The sequence below is a fragment of the Populus trichocarpa genome, chromosome 4 (assembly GCF_000002775.5).
Source record: "Populus trichocarpa isolate Nisqually-1 chromosome 4, P.trichocarpa_v4.1, whole genome shotgun sequence".
In the NCBI taxonomy this organism is placed as follows: Eukaryota; Viridiplantae; Streptophyta; class Magnoliopsida; order Malpighiales; family Salicaceae; genus Populus; species Populus trichocarpa.
Window position 1 is genome coordinate 6,844,289 of NC_037288.2, and position 16,881 is coordinate 6,861,169.

A 16,881-nucleotide genomic window follows, 5' to 3' on the forward strand; every position below is an offset into this window, starting at 1 on the left:
AGCAATAGTTTGATTTATTATTATTATTATTATTATTATTATTATTATTATTATTATTATTATTTCATGAAAGTATACAGTTAGGTTTAAACTTTGATGGAATTTGCTTACATTTCGTTATATTCTGAGTAAACTTTGTTGTCCATATCACATCGTTGTTAATTAATCGAGTGGAAGATAAATAGAGAGAATCCAAATACATGCTTCTTGCATCGAATATCTTTACATTTAGCTTCTTCTTAGAGTAAAGTGATTTTTAAATTATTTCTCATCTTATTTTTAATGATTTTTATATATTTATATTAAAAAATAAAATTTTTAAAAAATATAAAAAAGTATTTTCAACTAAAATATATTTTTTAAAAATAACCTAAATCACAAGAGAAATTAGAAAATAATTATTATAGGTCACCCAAGACCCTCGAGACCGAGATGTTTAAGAAAATATTAGTAATTGTAATTGATTTTCAAAGTGTTTTTTGAAAATATTAAAAAAATATTTTATAACAAAAAAATAAAAAAATTATTTTAAAAAGAAATACATTTTCAAAACACAACTATACAAGCTCTAAATACTTGTTCTAAATATTTGTGATTGTAGCGTGTCACACTCACTAAGACACCATCTGAAAATGTGATTGAATTACGTTATTTTCAAAATTTTGAATTTCTTTTTAAAATATTTCTAATTACTATTTTTTTAGTGTTTTTTAATTATTTTAATATACTAATATTAAAAAAATATATTTTTTAATATATTAAAGTAAAAAAAACACTTTAAAAAACATTATATACTACAATCTAAATAAATATCTAAATCTAGTAAGTTAATCTAGAAAACTGAAGTTTCTAGTTAAACCAAACATAACTCAAGTTAACTCCAACGGTTCTATTTTAACAAAAACAATTGACCACTAATTCTCTTTTTTAAGTCAATCCACAAGTAGATTTGACAAGTATGGTTTTATTAGTGAAATAGAAAAGGCCCAGACAGTTGATGTGTCATCTCCCAAGACTTCCAACTAGAAAAGGAGTTTGTTCCAATAGGAAGGAAGTTGTAGTTTAACTCTGTCATAATCAAAATTCAAATGCATAACCTGCTTCATTAATTTAACATAACTGGAAAACTATACACTACTAAAGAAAGTAGTCTTGAAATAATGACATGAGAACTCAGCCATTTGAGAAGCTCGACTTCAATGACGAGAGTTCCATGTATGATAGAGGATGCAACTCAAATAATGTAGCATCCAGGCCGATGTTCAGGAAAAAAAAACTAGTGATTTCAGTAATAGATTGTGATAGAATCATTTGTTTTTAGATCTGATCCTTTCATTTCTATGCAGTATATTCATAAAATTAACCAAAACTAGGATTATTGATCAATCCCGCTTCAAGGCCTTCGCTATATAGGCTCTTGTAAGCACAATTGCAAGGTAAGCCATGACTGTGATGGTAATACCTGCCAGCAAAACTAAACGATCAAAAGCTGCATCCTGCACAGTGTAGACCCGAAGCATGATTGTGTCCCAGTTGCTCTCCGTCCAGACAGGATCCACCATTCCCATGGGATCAGAAGAATCTGAAGGCAACACACGCCAAGTTCCAGATTCATAGTTCAAGCGTGTTGAATACGCTGGTACATACCTGTAATGATCAACACCCCTCTCAGAAACAAGCAATCGAAAAGGCAATTGTAATTATTAAATACTGAATATGGAACCACATTGCAAGTCATTCTTATACTATCATGTGAGCAGAAGAAAATAAAAAATATCAGCTCCATAGAGGCATGCTGCTATCCTGTCTATGGAGGCAGTAAAGCATGCAGATGTAATACAGCATATCATGTGATGGCAGGGGAAACAAGAAGTCCGCATGGTACCTAAAGTAAATTCCATGCAGGTTATAGTTCATTTTCCATAACATTTTGATCAACATATTCAGCTTCCACTCTTGCGCACAGTAACAGAACATGCAAATCTATTAGTCCTTACTGATCCTTTCGCAGTAAGGTAGGTTCATACTTTGTATGTGGATATGGTGGTAGAGCTAGGCATGGAAGGAAATTTCCAAGTATAGTCTGTTGGAGCAAGGTAATGCCCCCTATGTGTGCAGAGAAAAGGCTAAGCATCCAATGCTGAGTGCCATCTTTAACCTAGTCTTATCAGCATGCTTATTTAATGTCTCCCCTTGATTACTACTCTGAACTAGTAGCTTCTAGCCAGTAAGTACCTGGTTGTAGAAATAGCACAGACTCCCTTCCCATCTACCTCTGCCTTAATGCACACACCACCTTTGTTGCTGCACTCTTTTGAACAATCAGAGCTCGCATCCTCCATCGAACTAGAAGTTCTATCAGCTAGAAAATTCCACATAAACCTGGAAACATCATCAACATATCCAAGATAGGGATTTGACGAAGGTTCCCCAAGGATAACTCCAACATAGTGGTTTGGGCATTGATTGGTTGGTACTATATAACTTTTCACCAACTCACAAGACAATCCTGGTTCACAGTCCAATAGGCAACTCATCAGTTCTTCAACTAGAGAGGCATTGACATTGATGGCATCAAGAGCTGTGCTGCTTAAATTTTTGTCATCACTTGCAAGGATATAAAGTGTGCGGGCAACAAGAGAAGCAGCTGCCACTATGGCTGAAGAATTTATATTTGCTGCATTCAAGATATAAAACAGTAAACCACCCAAATTTTTTTTTTAAGATATCAATCAGATATGTGATTATATATAATTTGGGATAAGAGCCCGTTTGACATCGTGGTAGCGGTTGCTTTTCAAAGTGTTTTTCACTTGGAAATGCATCGAAATAATGTTTTTTTCATTTTTTATAATTTATTCCTGACATCGGCACATCAAAACAATTTAAAAACACCCAAAAAAATAATTTGAAGCAAAAAAAAATCAAATTTTTACAAAAGAACTTTCCATCCATAAAAACAAAAAACAAACGGGGCCTAAATCTTAGGTTTTTTTGGGGGGGGGGGGGGCAACAAGAAAGTAAATCAACTCACACATATCATCCAAGTGACTGTGGTAAAACTTATCAGAGAAAGAAGTATCAAAATCTTCCAATACCATCCCAGAAGTTGAAGGGTTCTGCAGAGAGAAAATCAAACCATAATAACACTCCATGCTTCAATGACATAAATTATTTCTTCTTAAGCTATCAAGCACATGTTATTTTGTTCTTCTAGTGAAAATGCATGTTGTATTCACCAAGGCAAAAGAGTGAGAGGATATAATCAATGTAAGCAACTGTTAGAGGCACCATTAAATCAGTTGTAAGATCTTTCATCGAAAACATTTTCTTTCTGTGTTCGAGTTGTTTTTAAAACTCGATATTGCAGTGCATTCATTATGATAAACATGAATGAGTGCAAAGGCAAGAAAAGACACGAACTACAGGCTTGTATATCTATTCCTATTCCAAAGCCAACAAATTACATGGACTGGAAGATCTCAAAGAATACATACAATCCCAAATATGGAACATGCCCAACAAGAAACATCAATTAAATAAGCACAAGGTAAACCATGAAAGCAATTAAATACTCTAGCAAACTGTAAACAACAAAAGTCTCCATATAATTCTGTGCATAATCCATGCAAACAAGAAAAATAAATAAACAGATGATGATAATAGAAAATTAATGATTTCACTTCTTAAAACCTTTTTAAGAAATGCCATCAAGGATGATGGGGGTATCCCTGGATTTAAAGTGCTTGCTGATGAAACTGTAATGTTTTCAAGTGAATCTCGAGCATGTTTTAAGGCATTCAATGTTTCATTGGTGGCCAGTGAAACCTGCAATGATAAATACTAGATGAGCAATCTACACTCGCTGGCTATAATCAATTTGAGAAATCACACGAGAACACACACACACACACACAAGCTTCAAAGGAATTCATGTTCTGAAAATCACAATCAAGCATCTATGAAATCCTAGACAAGATAAAACAAGAAAAACATACTATTGTTGAATAAAAATATTAAATGAATGTATCAATTTAAGAAAGAATAGTGCCATGCGGCATTAAAAGGTGGACACAAATATCAGCACCTGCAAATCACTGCCAATGGTTTGTGGGCCCCATAAAATCAATGGCCCAAATATATTTGTGTTATGATTGTGCCCTCCTTTTTGAGCCATAAGTCTTTTCCCTTTAAGAAAACAAACCAGCACATTACTTATTTCTTCTAATGATGTACTTGATAATGATGTAATTTTACTGTTGAAGCTCTATGACTAAGATAAAATTGAAGTGATTTCAAGTTTGGCTCAGAGCTCTGAAGGGCAAATGCATAGAATGAGTGGAATCCAAGCAGAAAAGACAAGCGGCAACAAATTATGATTCCATCAGCATTCTTGAAGACAAAGCTGCAGTGGAACAAGCCACTTTAAACAAAAAAAAAAAGAAAGATAATCAAACAAAACAGACAAATGTAATAAGACCTGCCGGTATATAAGCTGGGGTTCCACCAATATTATAATTCACAAGTTCCACCTATATTATAGTTCACCTATAGAACAAAAAAGCAATTGCTTTTTAAAATTTTAATTTTCAATATGATATGCATTAGTATCTTCATTACACGACTAACAGAGAGAGAGAGAGAGAAATTTGTTTGGAATTCAAACAAAATATAAAGAGCTGCAGAAATACAGGATATAGAGTTCGCACCGCAGCTGTGTGAGCAAAAAATGTGCTATTCCCTTGACTGAAGCCCTTTCCAACAGATCCAATTTCTATGACCTATTGGACATCAACAGTTAATGGTTTAATAAGGCGTTGATTTGTGAAGTGCTGATGAAACATGATAAAATAACTTCACATGAAACTGAAAAATCTGCAACCAAAATACCACAACACTACCCAAATGATCTTCTAACTACAATTGTTTTAATTCTATCATTGCAGTGGACAAGTGTTTCTGGAACAATCTAACAGAAGAGACCAACAACCTGATAGATAGCAAGTGTGCTTCAGATTATATTAATGAAGATCACAAGAATACCGTTTCAATCAGACTACTGTTGAGCCCATTAACAGCCTCTGATTGTAAATCTAGTTCAAACAAAAATCTCCTGCTACCAAGGTAACCCCATGCCTCCCCTGTGAAAACTGAAAAGACAAGCTGCACCATAATTATGATACTATCAGCATTCTTGGAGGCAAAGCAGCAGTAGAAGTAGCCACCAAAAACAAATAAGAGATAATCAAACAAAATAGATAAATGCAATAAGAAGACCACCAGAATATAAAATAGGCTTCCAATAATATTACAATTCATTAGTTCCACCTATAATATAATTCACCAGTAGAATGCAAAAGCAATCGCTTCTTTATATTTTTCATTTTCAACGCCCACTGATACATGTTAGTATCTTCATTACAAATTGTGATGTAGCAGGCATTGATTCTCTGATACGTGCACAGAAACCTTATTAAATGACCGAGGTTTAAGATTTCAGTAAGTTTATACCACACTGAATCAACAAATCCAGTATAAACAAAACCATGATATTTCAGTGAATCGTATTTTGATGCCAGAAAAACATGAGAACAAAAACAACTGTAGTAAAATGAACACAATCAACTCCTCATTAAAGCCCTTGTACAAATCAACAGAAATTACATTCCACAGAAAGTACCAGTTTCAAACACACCTGTTTACCAAGGTCATCCAGACCATTTACATGAGAAAGTGAATCAACAGCTGCCAGCAATGCTATCAGTCCCTGAACGTGTTCCCAAAATAATTATCCACTAATTTGGGATAGAAAAGGGATCATCAAGAAATAAATATTCCACAATGAAAGGGTGAGAACTAAAGAACTTGAACTTACAGAAATAGGGGATTCGGCACCTAAATTTTTATCACGGAAAAATGAAGCAGAATCCATAGATGCGACAGTTAATATAATTGGCTTGGAGTGATTTGTGGATGAATTATTAATTGGAGGAAGCGACGACCAAACACTGCCCTTCATAAGAGGCACAATTAAGATTGCGGAACAATTATCAGTAAAATTGTTTTCCAAGCATAAAGGGATTGCCATTATAACACTAATAATTCATGCAAATAAAGCTTAATAAAAAGTAACGTTAGCCGCAAGCAAGATAATATATTGTTAATTTAGCAATTATGTTCACTTATTCATCCTATCAGTAGCCATAAGTGTAGGACTGAGTCCCACTCTATCCGATACATAAATGAACATGTAGAAGTGAGTATTCCCAGCTCCTGGTAAAGCATGTCAACCATAATTAGGTGACCAATTTTAATGGAATTTTACCTTGAAATTTGTTGTAGAAAAAGGATAAATTGTGGGGCAAAGAACAGTGATAAAATCAACATCAATTATTAACTATAAAATAAAAGAGGAGGGGGTTTTACTGTACCCCTCCTCACAAAGCACTATTATATAGTGCTTTGCTCTCCCTTTTTTTTTCTTCTTTGATTTTTTTTTCAATCAAAGTTTTTTTTTTGTTTAATTTCATTCTTTAATATTAGATTTTTTTGCTATTTAGTTATCACATTCTCATAACATGGATCCTAAGTTTGGCAGGTTAACCCAGTTGACTTAGATTTTTTTTCTTTTTCTTAATTTTTTTTTTCAATTTCATCCTTTAATATTGATTTGATTGATAATTAAACTTCATGATTTGTTTTGTTTTCTTTTCATTTGGTTATCCTAGTCTTATGACCTGAGAATAGTGCTTAATGGGTTAATCCGAATTAACTCAGGTTGTTTTTTGTGTTTTTTATTTAATTGATTTTGTTTTTCAATTTTATCATTCAATATTGGGTCGGTTAGAAATTAAGCTTCATAATCTGTTTTGATTTGTTTTTTTATGAGAATATATTGATCTCAAGATCAAGGTCATGAGTTTTAGCATTTTAACCCTTGTTAAATCAGGTCGTTTTTTTTTCTTTTTCTTTTTAAGAGGTTATATCGGTCTCATGACCTGGTTCACGAGTCCTTCAACATTGAACTTGCTTTTTATTAGGTTGTCTCTATCTTATGACCCCGGTCATAGGTTTGACAGGTTAACCCAACAACTCATTCTTTCTCTCTTTTTTATTGACTATTTTTTTTCTAATTTCATCAATTAATGTTGTGTTTGATTGGGAATTAGGCTTGATGATTTGTTTCGGTTTGTTTTTCATTAGGTTATCCTGATCTTATGACCCCGTAATAGTGCTTAACGGTTAACTTGGGTTGACTTGGCTTATTTTTTATGTTATTTTTTAATTAAGATTTTAACAAATTTCATCATTCAACATTAGGTCCGACATGAGCAATTGATAATCAAGCTTTATAATTTGTTTTGACTTTCTCTCTATAGGGTTATCTCAGTATCAAAACCAAAGTCGCAGATTTGACATGTTAACCGGAGTTAAATCAGGTCATTTTTTTATTTTTTTCTAAAAGACTATTTCGGTCTAATGACCCGGATCATGAGTTTGGTGAATTAGCTTAGGTTGTTTTTTATGTTTTTTTTTTTAATTGATATCTTTTTTATTCTCATCCTTCAATATTGGGCTGGTTGGGGATTAAAATTCGTAATTTGTTTTAATTTGCTTTTCATAGAGTTATCTCGGTCTTATGACCTGAGTTGCAAGTTTGACATATTAACTCGGGTTTTTTTGTCCTTTTTTAATTGATTTTTTTTTCAATTTCATCCTTCAATATTGGGTTGATTAGGAATTAAACTTCATAATTTATTTTGATTTGCTTTCTATAGGGTTATCATAGTCTCATAACCAGGGTCATGAATTTGACACGTTAACCCAGGTTTTTAAAGGTCAAGCTAATATGTTGTTATTTTAATATTAGAAAAAGATATCATCTTGAAATTTTGTTTAGTCAAATATTGTTTTCACGGGTTGTATAAGTTGTTTTTGGACCAATAAAGTCAATCGGGTTATCTCAGGTAAAACCTCACATGATTTTTATTTTTATTTTCGCTAGGAAAAAAAACATTAGCAACATTTGAATATTTTTTTTATGTTCAAGAAAAATTTGACTTAACCTGCAGCGTAGTGCGGGTCAATCATCTAGTCAATTGACTATTATCAAAATGACAGTTTTATCTCTAAAGTTGAAAAACATAACCTAAAAGGATAAGAAACTACTGAATAGAAAACCAAATTGTTACTAAATAAGATATAAGATAACCTTCTTATTAAGACTGCTCTAATAGGAAATAATTTGAATCACTAATAACAAATAAAAACCACGAATAACTAAATAAAACCAAAAAATCATATGGTGATAAAATGATCCTAGAAGTCTTGTTTGGTTCTCTATTAGAGTTCCAAACAAGATGAGCCTGAGGTTACTAATTACTAGTTAAGTTACTATGTGCCTTGAATCTATCAATACCATGTGTTCTTCCTATCACTAAGAGTACTTACATTTTCTCTATCTCAAGTTCATAAAGGCAAATAGGCATGTGCTACATGAAGAAAAGTTTTATGAACTTGCAAGCTTAAATTGATGCCAGAGATTACCACCATATGGTTTTACAAGTCAAAAACACCACCAAGATAAGAGAGCCCAAATGGAAGATTACCTACCTGTATCCACCTAATGGAAAGCAAGTCTGTTCTTGTAAACAGGATTCTGAATCATGGGTACCAGATTTTGTTGTCTATTTAAAGACAAGTGAATTACAAAATCAGAAGAATTCACCTTATACAGTTAATTGATAAGGAAAGGGAATTTGTCGTACTGAAGGTGCAGAATCAAGTACCTGCATCACTGAATCAAACTCAACCACATCTGCGGTATAATCATTCCTTTTCTTCTCATTGTTCATGGCAACCTTCATGGATATGTGACATAATAAATTGCAAGTTAGACCAAAGCTAAAATACCCCATGAAAAAACAATCAAAATATAATCCATGAAAAAAATACAAAACATGTAATGTTACATGGGAACCGTTTGTAATTCATTACATATGCAAAAAATTGTTTTCACAATTCATAAAGTCCATAGCACTGCAACTGATGAGGTGCATGCCACAATCACTGCTTCAAATTGATTTATTTTTCTCAGTTGATAAAAGTTGAACAGTTCGCTGACTGCTTAGTCAACCTCTGTTTTAGATGTTAAAGCACATGCTTGGTACATTCTCCTTATTGAAAGATTCTCAAATTCATACCCACAAATAATTCACTGAGGATCTACACATCAAAATTGCTAAAGTTAATAAAATTTTACAGACTAATGAATGCCACCTAGTAAAATATCAAATTTGTCGATGCTCTATAGCAACCTACTAACATGGACCAACAAATCATTACAGGGATGTCTTGCCAGTAACTACATGTTTTACCTCCTGCACCAACTGTGCACCACCCTCAGTGAGTAAGAATACAGGAAAACTGTAAGCTTTCCACATCATACCAGATCCCTGCACATGCAAAATGATGATGCTTTAGCTAGTGAAGCAGCTGTGCAAAATAGAACGGGTCTAAAAGTACTCATGAGTGGGAAATACTGTTTGATGACCATTAGATATAATTATCATATAGTTTCCACAGACCAACTACTTATAAGCTATAACTTTAAGAAGCTTTGGTTGTAAGTTGTAACATATCATACAATTGGGTTCCATTCATAGTTGATGCTTTTGTAAGGTGCATATTCAGCTCCTGGGAACTTTTGGTCTGGAGAAAATCCTGAGACAAAGAGAAACATTCACTGTTAGCATTTAGCATCACATAACTGTAAAGTATTCCCACAATATCTGGATGAAAAAGGATGATAACTAGTAGAAGCCTACATTTACCTTTTAATTTGATTTGTGAGTCCATCCCTTGTTCAACTAAAACACCACCAATGTTCTTGGCAAAACTTGAATCATTTGATATTCTGAAGCAGAAACAGATATCTGACATTATATTATCAAAGATATTATGCCTTCACTGAATAATAAACCCAGATTCCAAAGCAACATGAATAAAATAATATTCCAGCAAAATATTGTTTGAAGAAATTTACAACTTGACTTAATTTCATAAACAACACTAACATGCTGTATAACTAAAACCATCCTCCCGCCTCCCCATCCCCTCCAAAAACAAAAGTGTAAAATTTCAAAATGCTGGTTTTACACTTCAAATGAAGGGCTAGACCCAATTTGAAGAAACTCTAGTAAATGAGCAAATTTTATTGCTTCAAATACATATTTCCACATCGCTGCCCTTGCTTTGCCTAGAAACAACAAAGATTCTCTGCTTTCCTAGGTCTCTAGTTAAATGACAGCATATTTCAACACCAGCATTAATTGATACAACAAGCCAACCTTTTCCCAGACCAACCTCTAAACCTGGAGAAACTTTAGTAGTTGGAATGCCACCAACCATTCTGTAAGCATCAAAATAACCATTGTGCTCCTTTCTACATTGCTTTTTTTTTTTTCAGAACAAACAGCATAAGATCTATCCACTTATTGTCACAGTTTTTACATATCAAGAGCGGGGGAAAAACCCTTCAATTAAGACTGCTTTAATAAGTATTAACAAATTCCAAAGCTAAGCAAGCTTACTCCACACCCCTCAAAACCTCAAAAAGTATTTCAGATTTACCTAATCTGAAAATTCATTAAGAACAGCATACTTAAACATAAATTTGCCATCTTTACTAAATAAAACTAAAAATAAAACGATCACATAATTCATTCTTAGCCTCCTTGCAACCCAAAAACATTAAGTAAAACCCATGTAAAATTCTTGTTATAGAATGGAAACAGATACATCAACAGATACACAGATACATACCTGCCAATAAGTTCAAGAAACTCATCTAAGGACACCAAAACTGCAGAAGGCTTACTAACTTCATTAACATTCTTGTATCTTACAACCGGAGCAACCACCTTATCTCGTCCGGGATCTACACATAATTAATCAAAGCAATCACTAACAAACGAAATTAAAATCCCATTAAAATGGAAAACAGATTGAGTCTTTAGGTTATAAATTACTAATACTTACTTGAACAGCCAATTTCTCCGGTAAGATTGAGTAATCTAACACAAGGGTATCCATCAAAATCCACATACATTGACTTTGTTAGATCAGGAACTGACTCCATTGAATTTACTGAACCTAAAAAAATTAAAAATTAGTAATTGAAAACACAAGATAGTAGTAGTAATGAAGAAATTGAGAGAATTGTTGAAGAACTGACCAGAGAAAGAGAGGGGAAAGTGAGAAATGAAGAGAAAAAGAAGAAATGGAAGAAGACAAGGAAGGTCTGTGGCCATGTCGAGGTTTAATTTATGGATTTTTGTGGATAAAATTGGAAACCCTAGGTCATAGCCATAACTGTGAATTCAAGCAGAGAAGAAGACCCTCTCTCTCTCTCTCTCTCTCTCTGAGTTCAAAAGCTGACTAGTTGTACTTACGACGGAAATTAAACGGCATCGACCTGACACGGGAAGGAAACAAGGACTCTTTCTTTTGGGTCCAATAGAAGGGCCGGGCCTATAACCCCTTTTTGTATTTTTAAAACAAAAATTAAAAATAAATCATTTTAATTAAAAATATATTAAAATGATAATATTTTAGATTGATAAAAATTATCTTTATTAAATAATCCAATTCATGACTTGAATTCTGAACTAAATCGAACTTAATAACTTTGATGAAAGTAGAATTTTTTATGATAATTATTTGTATATGATGTTTTATACTAATGTAATGTAAAAGTATTGCTTTGAAAGTATATAATAGTTTCTCACATAACAATTTCTTTTCATCAATTCATTAAAAAAAGCTTTTTTATTATCATTGATATTAATTAATCTCTAGTATTTTGATTTTAGCTAATGGAGTATAATTTGTCAAAAAAAAAAACACTACTTAGTAAAAAGAGTAGGAAAGGTGGAATTGAGTGATGGTATTGAAAGGAATGAAAAAAAAAGAGTTGATCATAATAATTCAAATAGTGAAAGAAATTACTCAATTGGCATTTTTATCGAATTATATTCAATTGATTGAAATTGAATTTACAAGACTAATTTGATTGTATTAATAAGATTAGTCATCAAACTTACTTGAGTTTTTTTCTTATATCCTCAATGAGTTTAGATCCAAAAATTTTATGATATATACGAGTAATTAGTGGTATTCTTCATTAGTTATATAATGGGATTAACTTTAAAGAAGGATACAGACATAAATGACTTATGAAAAGTGATGAAAATATCTTCTTCTAACATTTTTCTTTTCTATATGTATTTTTATATTTATTTAAAGTGAATCTCGAGAATAACTAATAAGATGTCACTAACAATATAAAATTACTCGTTTAGATCACCTCATCATATAATTTAGGTAACTCGACAGTATAAAAAGAAAAGTCATTAGGGGTTGTTTTCATGTCATATTTCCATTCTAAATTCATTTTGACTTGGAGCCCAAAGCCATCTTATTTGTCAGTGAACCATTCATATGAGCATCTTTTTTTCTCATTATTATGGTTGGATAACATTGCTCTACTCCATTGAAAGCAAGTTATGTCTCTAATCACCAACCATTGTTGCAAACATGGAAGTTCTGAATTCCAATGCTATAAATTACATTCTTAAAGACAATACGTCTAACTATGACAGAGCTAAGGAAATGAGAGGAAACAAAAGCTGGTGTTAAGGGACTAGTTGACTCTGGTGTGATTAGGATACCAGGGTTTTTTGTCGACTCACGAGAGAATGTGGAGAAGTCATTAACTAAGACTAACAATATCAGCCTTCAGGTTCTAATGATAGATTTTGAAGGTCGGAGAACTAAAGTAATAGATGAGATCCATAAAGCATCAGAAGAATGTGGGTTCTTCTAAATTGTAAATCATTGCATTCGTAATAGTGTCATGGATGAGATGTTAACGGGTCTAGGCAGTTCCACAAGCAACCATATAAGAACAAGATTGGCTATTACTTGCATGACCCTAATCAATTAGTAAAAGTTCCATAGTGTAAGCATCCAACTGACTAAAGCCTAAGCACAGTAGAAGGATTCAATATCATTGTCTTTTCAGGATGGTAAGCTAGATCTTGAACTCATTCTTATGACTTTCAGGTTTTGTAAATGTCAATATTAAGATTCACATTTATCTATCTATTTACTCAATTCCCTAGGAGACTGTTACTTGATTTTGTTGAACAGATGAAAAGAGACACTATCTGAACTCTTATCAAAAACACTTAGGCTTTGCTACGACTATATTTCAAGCATAGAATGCATGAAAACTTAAACTTTATTTTGTAGTTATTACCTTGCTTGTCTTGAACCAGATTTGACAATCGATACTACAGACCATATAGATCAATCTTTTATGACTATACTTCTGCAAGACAATATAAGTGGCTTACAAGTTCATCACCAAAACCAATGGATTGATGTCCCTCTATATAGGATGCTCTCATGGTAAATATAAGGGACTTTATGCAGGTAAATTTTTATTTCTTTGATGTTGATCTTAGTACTTGTCCCCTATGTACTTTTTTCATCATAGTTTCTATATTTATAGGTCCTATAACATATATGGTGTTCAATAAATGCTAAATTCGAAACATAAATTAAATGCTTGTACAATGGAGTAGTAGTGATATATTTATTTTCTTGTCCTGAAACATCTTTTATGCTTAGTGAATTTCTCTTAGGTCTTGAAGGAACATATTTGTCTTTGCAAGTGAATCATAACATGGTAATGTTGATTCAACATTTTAATCACAAACATTATAACCTTTTATAGCTCAAAAGAACTGAAAATCAACAGACTTTTGCACACAAAAACATCATATAAACATTTTAGTTTGTCATTTTTTTTTTTGCAGAAAAAGTTCAGAAAACATCATTAAGCTTGCATTCTTAAAAATAAAAAGTAGAGTTACAATTTTTCATCACTGAAATGATAAATTTAATCTACTAGTTGATCTTCACTATTAAATTGTTTTCTTTTAAGTTAAAAAAATTATCTGAGATATCTTAAAAATGTTGATTTCATCATTTTTTCATAATTGATCACCAATGACAAGTTTAGAAGCGTGGAGTATAGAGTTGTTATTGGAGACATCAGATTCAGGGCATTAGTTGGGTGTTTTTTCTATCCAAGTACAGTGAACACATTGAAGCCATATGGGGTAATCAAGGAGCTTCTATATGATAACTCACCGATATATAGGGAAACTCATGCTCTTGAATTTATGGCATATTACATGTCTAAAAAAACAGCATTACCTCGACGATTTCTCATTTTAAGTAGGTATGATAAGTATAAGCTCATGCTTGTTGCTTTATGATTTCCAGTGCAAAAACTAGTTGAAGATTAGATTCATCTCAACTGCAATAAAACTACTCCATCCATTATCATCAACTTCTTTTATAGTTTTTATTTCAATCAAACATTTTATGTCAATGCAGATACTATCATGAATTTTCAAGTGGTTAAGAGACCTTTAAGAAATGCCTTTCACATTTTCAAAGCTCCATGCTAGCTGCTAGCTACGAGCTGCTTGAACCTCCAGGACCATCTCTATTTGAAAATGTGATTTAGATCCTTTCATATTCTTAATGTTTCAAATCTAACCATTGATTTTGAATTCAATAATATTGGTTAGATGAAGAAAATAAAATAATAAGGAATTAAACTTTACTAGTGAGATTAATTGAAATGGGAAAAGAAAGGTCGAAGGTGTTAAACTTACAGAGCTTTTTGAGAAAAAAATGTTTTTTTCTCATTGAGAATTTTCATTGTATACAAATAGTATAAAATCTATATAAGTTAATTTCTAGCCTCTAGAACATTAAAACTACCATATACAATTAGCCTACATAATATATCCTAATAAAAGAAAGATTTACAAACAAATGAATTAATTGTCAAAGTTATACAAGGTATAAAATTTATTGCCTTTAAATGGCCAACTGACTTTCCTTTGACATACCCCTCAAATTGATGCTTGTAAATTTGCAAGCATCAATTTGCTAACAAGAAAATGTTATTGCTGATGTGTCATGGCTTTGATGAAGATATCTGTGATCTGTAAAGTAGTGGAGATGTGTGGAAAGGTAATAACTCTGCAGTCAAAGTCCTTCTAAATAGAGTGATAGTCAACCTCTATGTGCTTTGTATGCTCATGGTAGAAAGAGATGTTAGGTAGGGTGATGGTTACGTAGATAAGACTACCAACCAGCTTTCAATAGAGAGTGAGATCCTTAAGAAGCTCCCCTTTATCACTATGATATTTAACTTTAATTTTTATGAGAGTGAAAAAAAAAGTAGAGTATATGAGTTATGCTAACTAAATCAAATCCTGAATATACTTGTGTTAATTTAAAAGATATAAGGTCGACGATGCACCTCTAACCTCAAGAAATAGGTGAGTTACACAAGGTCTTTCATGTTGAAAGTAGAATGCATCAATTTTTGAATCTCAGAGATAACTGTTATATTAGAATTAGTGACAATGTCATCTACATAAATAATGAGCATTACTATACCATTAGATGTTCTCTATAGAAAAATAAAAGAGTCATAATGACTATGAGTGAATGAAAACCCAATGAGAATGTTGCAAAAATTTTCGAACCATGTTTTTGGTGTTTGGTTCAAACCATACAAAAAATGATTTAATTTACAAACAACAGTAGGTGAGGAAATAGGCATACTAAAAGGGTTCATGTAAACTTTCTCTTTAAGATCACCGTGTAGAAATGGATTCTTAACATTCATTTAATGTAAAGGCTAGGAATGAGAGTTGGCAATGGATATGATTGTGCACACAATAGTCATCTTGGCAATTGGTGCAAATATTTCATCGTAGTTTAGGCCATACTTTTATTTAATGTCAATAACCACTAACTGAGCCTTGTAATGATCTACGAATCCATCAAAACAAAGCTTAATAGAAAACACCGACTTACTCTCAATTGGTTTGGTAGATAGAGGGCACATAACAACATCCTAAATGTGATTTTCTTCTAGTGCTAGAAGTTCTGTTCCAATAGCTTTCTACCAACACTCATACATCATTGCTTGTTTGTAACTTGAGATAATAGGAATAGAAGACAAAGTGGTTGTTAAGGATAAAAGAGTTTTAAAACCAAATGTATTTAAGGATCTACAAACCCAAGTACTATGTTTGAAAGGAACAAGTTTAATTGCTGGAACAAAATCAGTAGTTTGGGGATGATCTGAAGAGGGCTCAAGAGGTGTAGGAATCTGAGTTGATGGGGAGCAAGATTATTGCTGGTAAATAGAAGAGACTTAAAAGTTATCAGATCTACAAAATGGTTAGTAAATAATGGCAGAATATAGAATATAGAATAAAGGGGAAATAAGATCAAGATGAGTTTGCAAAAATAAATGGTTTTCTATAAAGATAACATTTATAGAAATCCAAAAAAGACCTATATTTGAATTTGTCGCTGGGGCGTGCCGACGCGACGTCGTCTGGCGACGGCGGAGACTACTTTTTGTGCCTCCTGTGTGAGGTGTTGTGTGTTAGAAAGGGTCTTGGATTTAATTATAAAATTATGATTAATGTATTAGGAGTCGCCACCTAGTATTATGGTCACTAGGAACCTATGGTCTGCAAGAGTCTGGGTAAGGGACTGGTTGTGCAAGGGGAAGACGCATCACCCCCAGTGCACCCTACCTAAGGTAAGCTGCATTGTTGTTTGATTGTTTTTTCTAAGTCGGGTTTCTATTTGTTGGTCTTTTCTAAGGCTCAAGGCAGATCTCTCTTCATGAGAGAGTCTCTATCTTATTGGATTAAATCCTAACCGTTCTAAAGTCTGAATATTAGCATCGCATTTCTACATCTTGTATCT

General features: G+C 32.6%; 1 protein-coding gene across 4 annotated transcripts; it reads right to left on the reverse strand.

Annotated features, from left to right (window-relative positions):
* Nucleotides 1-1,074: 1,074 nt before the first annotated feature.
* LOC7487409 (nicastrin) lies at nucleotides 1,075-11,467 on the reverse strand. Of its 4 annotated transcripts, none has more exons than XM_024599638.2 (16): nucleotides 11,237-11,466; nucleotides 11,041-11,148; nucleotides 10,825-10,939; nucleotides 9,834-9,916; nucleotides 9,647-9,723; nucleotides 9,378-9,455; nucleotides 8,790-8,861; nucleotides 8,614-8,687; nucleotides 5,876-6,008; nucleotides 5,696-5,767; nucleotides 5,044-5,163; nucleotides 4,710-4,781; nucleotides 3,694-3,828; nucleotides 3,035-3,119; nucleotides 2,236-2,677; nucleotides 1,075-1,647 (listed from the first exon to the last, which is right to left on the reverse strand). In XM_024599638.2, exons 1-16 carry the CDS (start codon nucleotides 11,310-11,312, stop codon nucleotides 1,383-1,385), a joined length of 2,007 nt encoding a protein of 668 aa, XP_024455406.2. In that variant the 5' UTR covers nucleotides 11,313-11,466; the 3' UTR covers nucleotides 1,075-1,382. The 4 variants fall into 4 exon arrangements, with proteins under 4 accessions (XP_024455406.2, XP_002305230.4, XP_024455409.2 ...); XM_002305194.4 differs by having other exon boundaries at nucleotides 11,041-11,154; XM_024599641.2 differs by lacking the exon at nucleotides 3,694-3,828 and having other exon boundaries at nucleotides 11,041-11,154; nucleotides 11,237-11,467.
* Between the last annotated feature and the right edge of the window lie 5,414 nt (nucleotides 11,468-16,881).

Bases quoted from the DNA above. Each gene is read 5' to 3' on its own strand.
- LOC7487409 (XM_002305194.4), bottom strand. From the start codon at position 11,312: ATGGCCACAGACCTTCCTTGTCTTCTTCCATTTCTTCTTTTTCTCTTC. The intron at 9,917-10,824 runs GTATGTATCTGT...TTTCTGCTTCAG, and splicing joins TTTCTTGAACTTATTGGCAG to AATATCAAATGATTCAAGTT. The intron at 2,678-3,034 runs GTGAGTTGATTT...TCTTGAATGCAG, and splicing joins CAGTCACTTGGATGATATGT to CAAATATAAATTCTTCAGCC.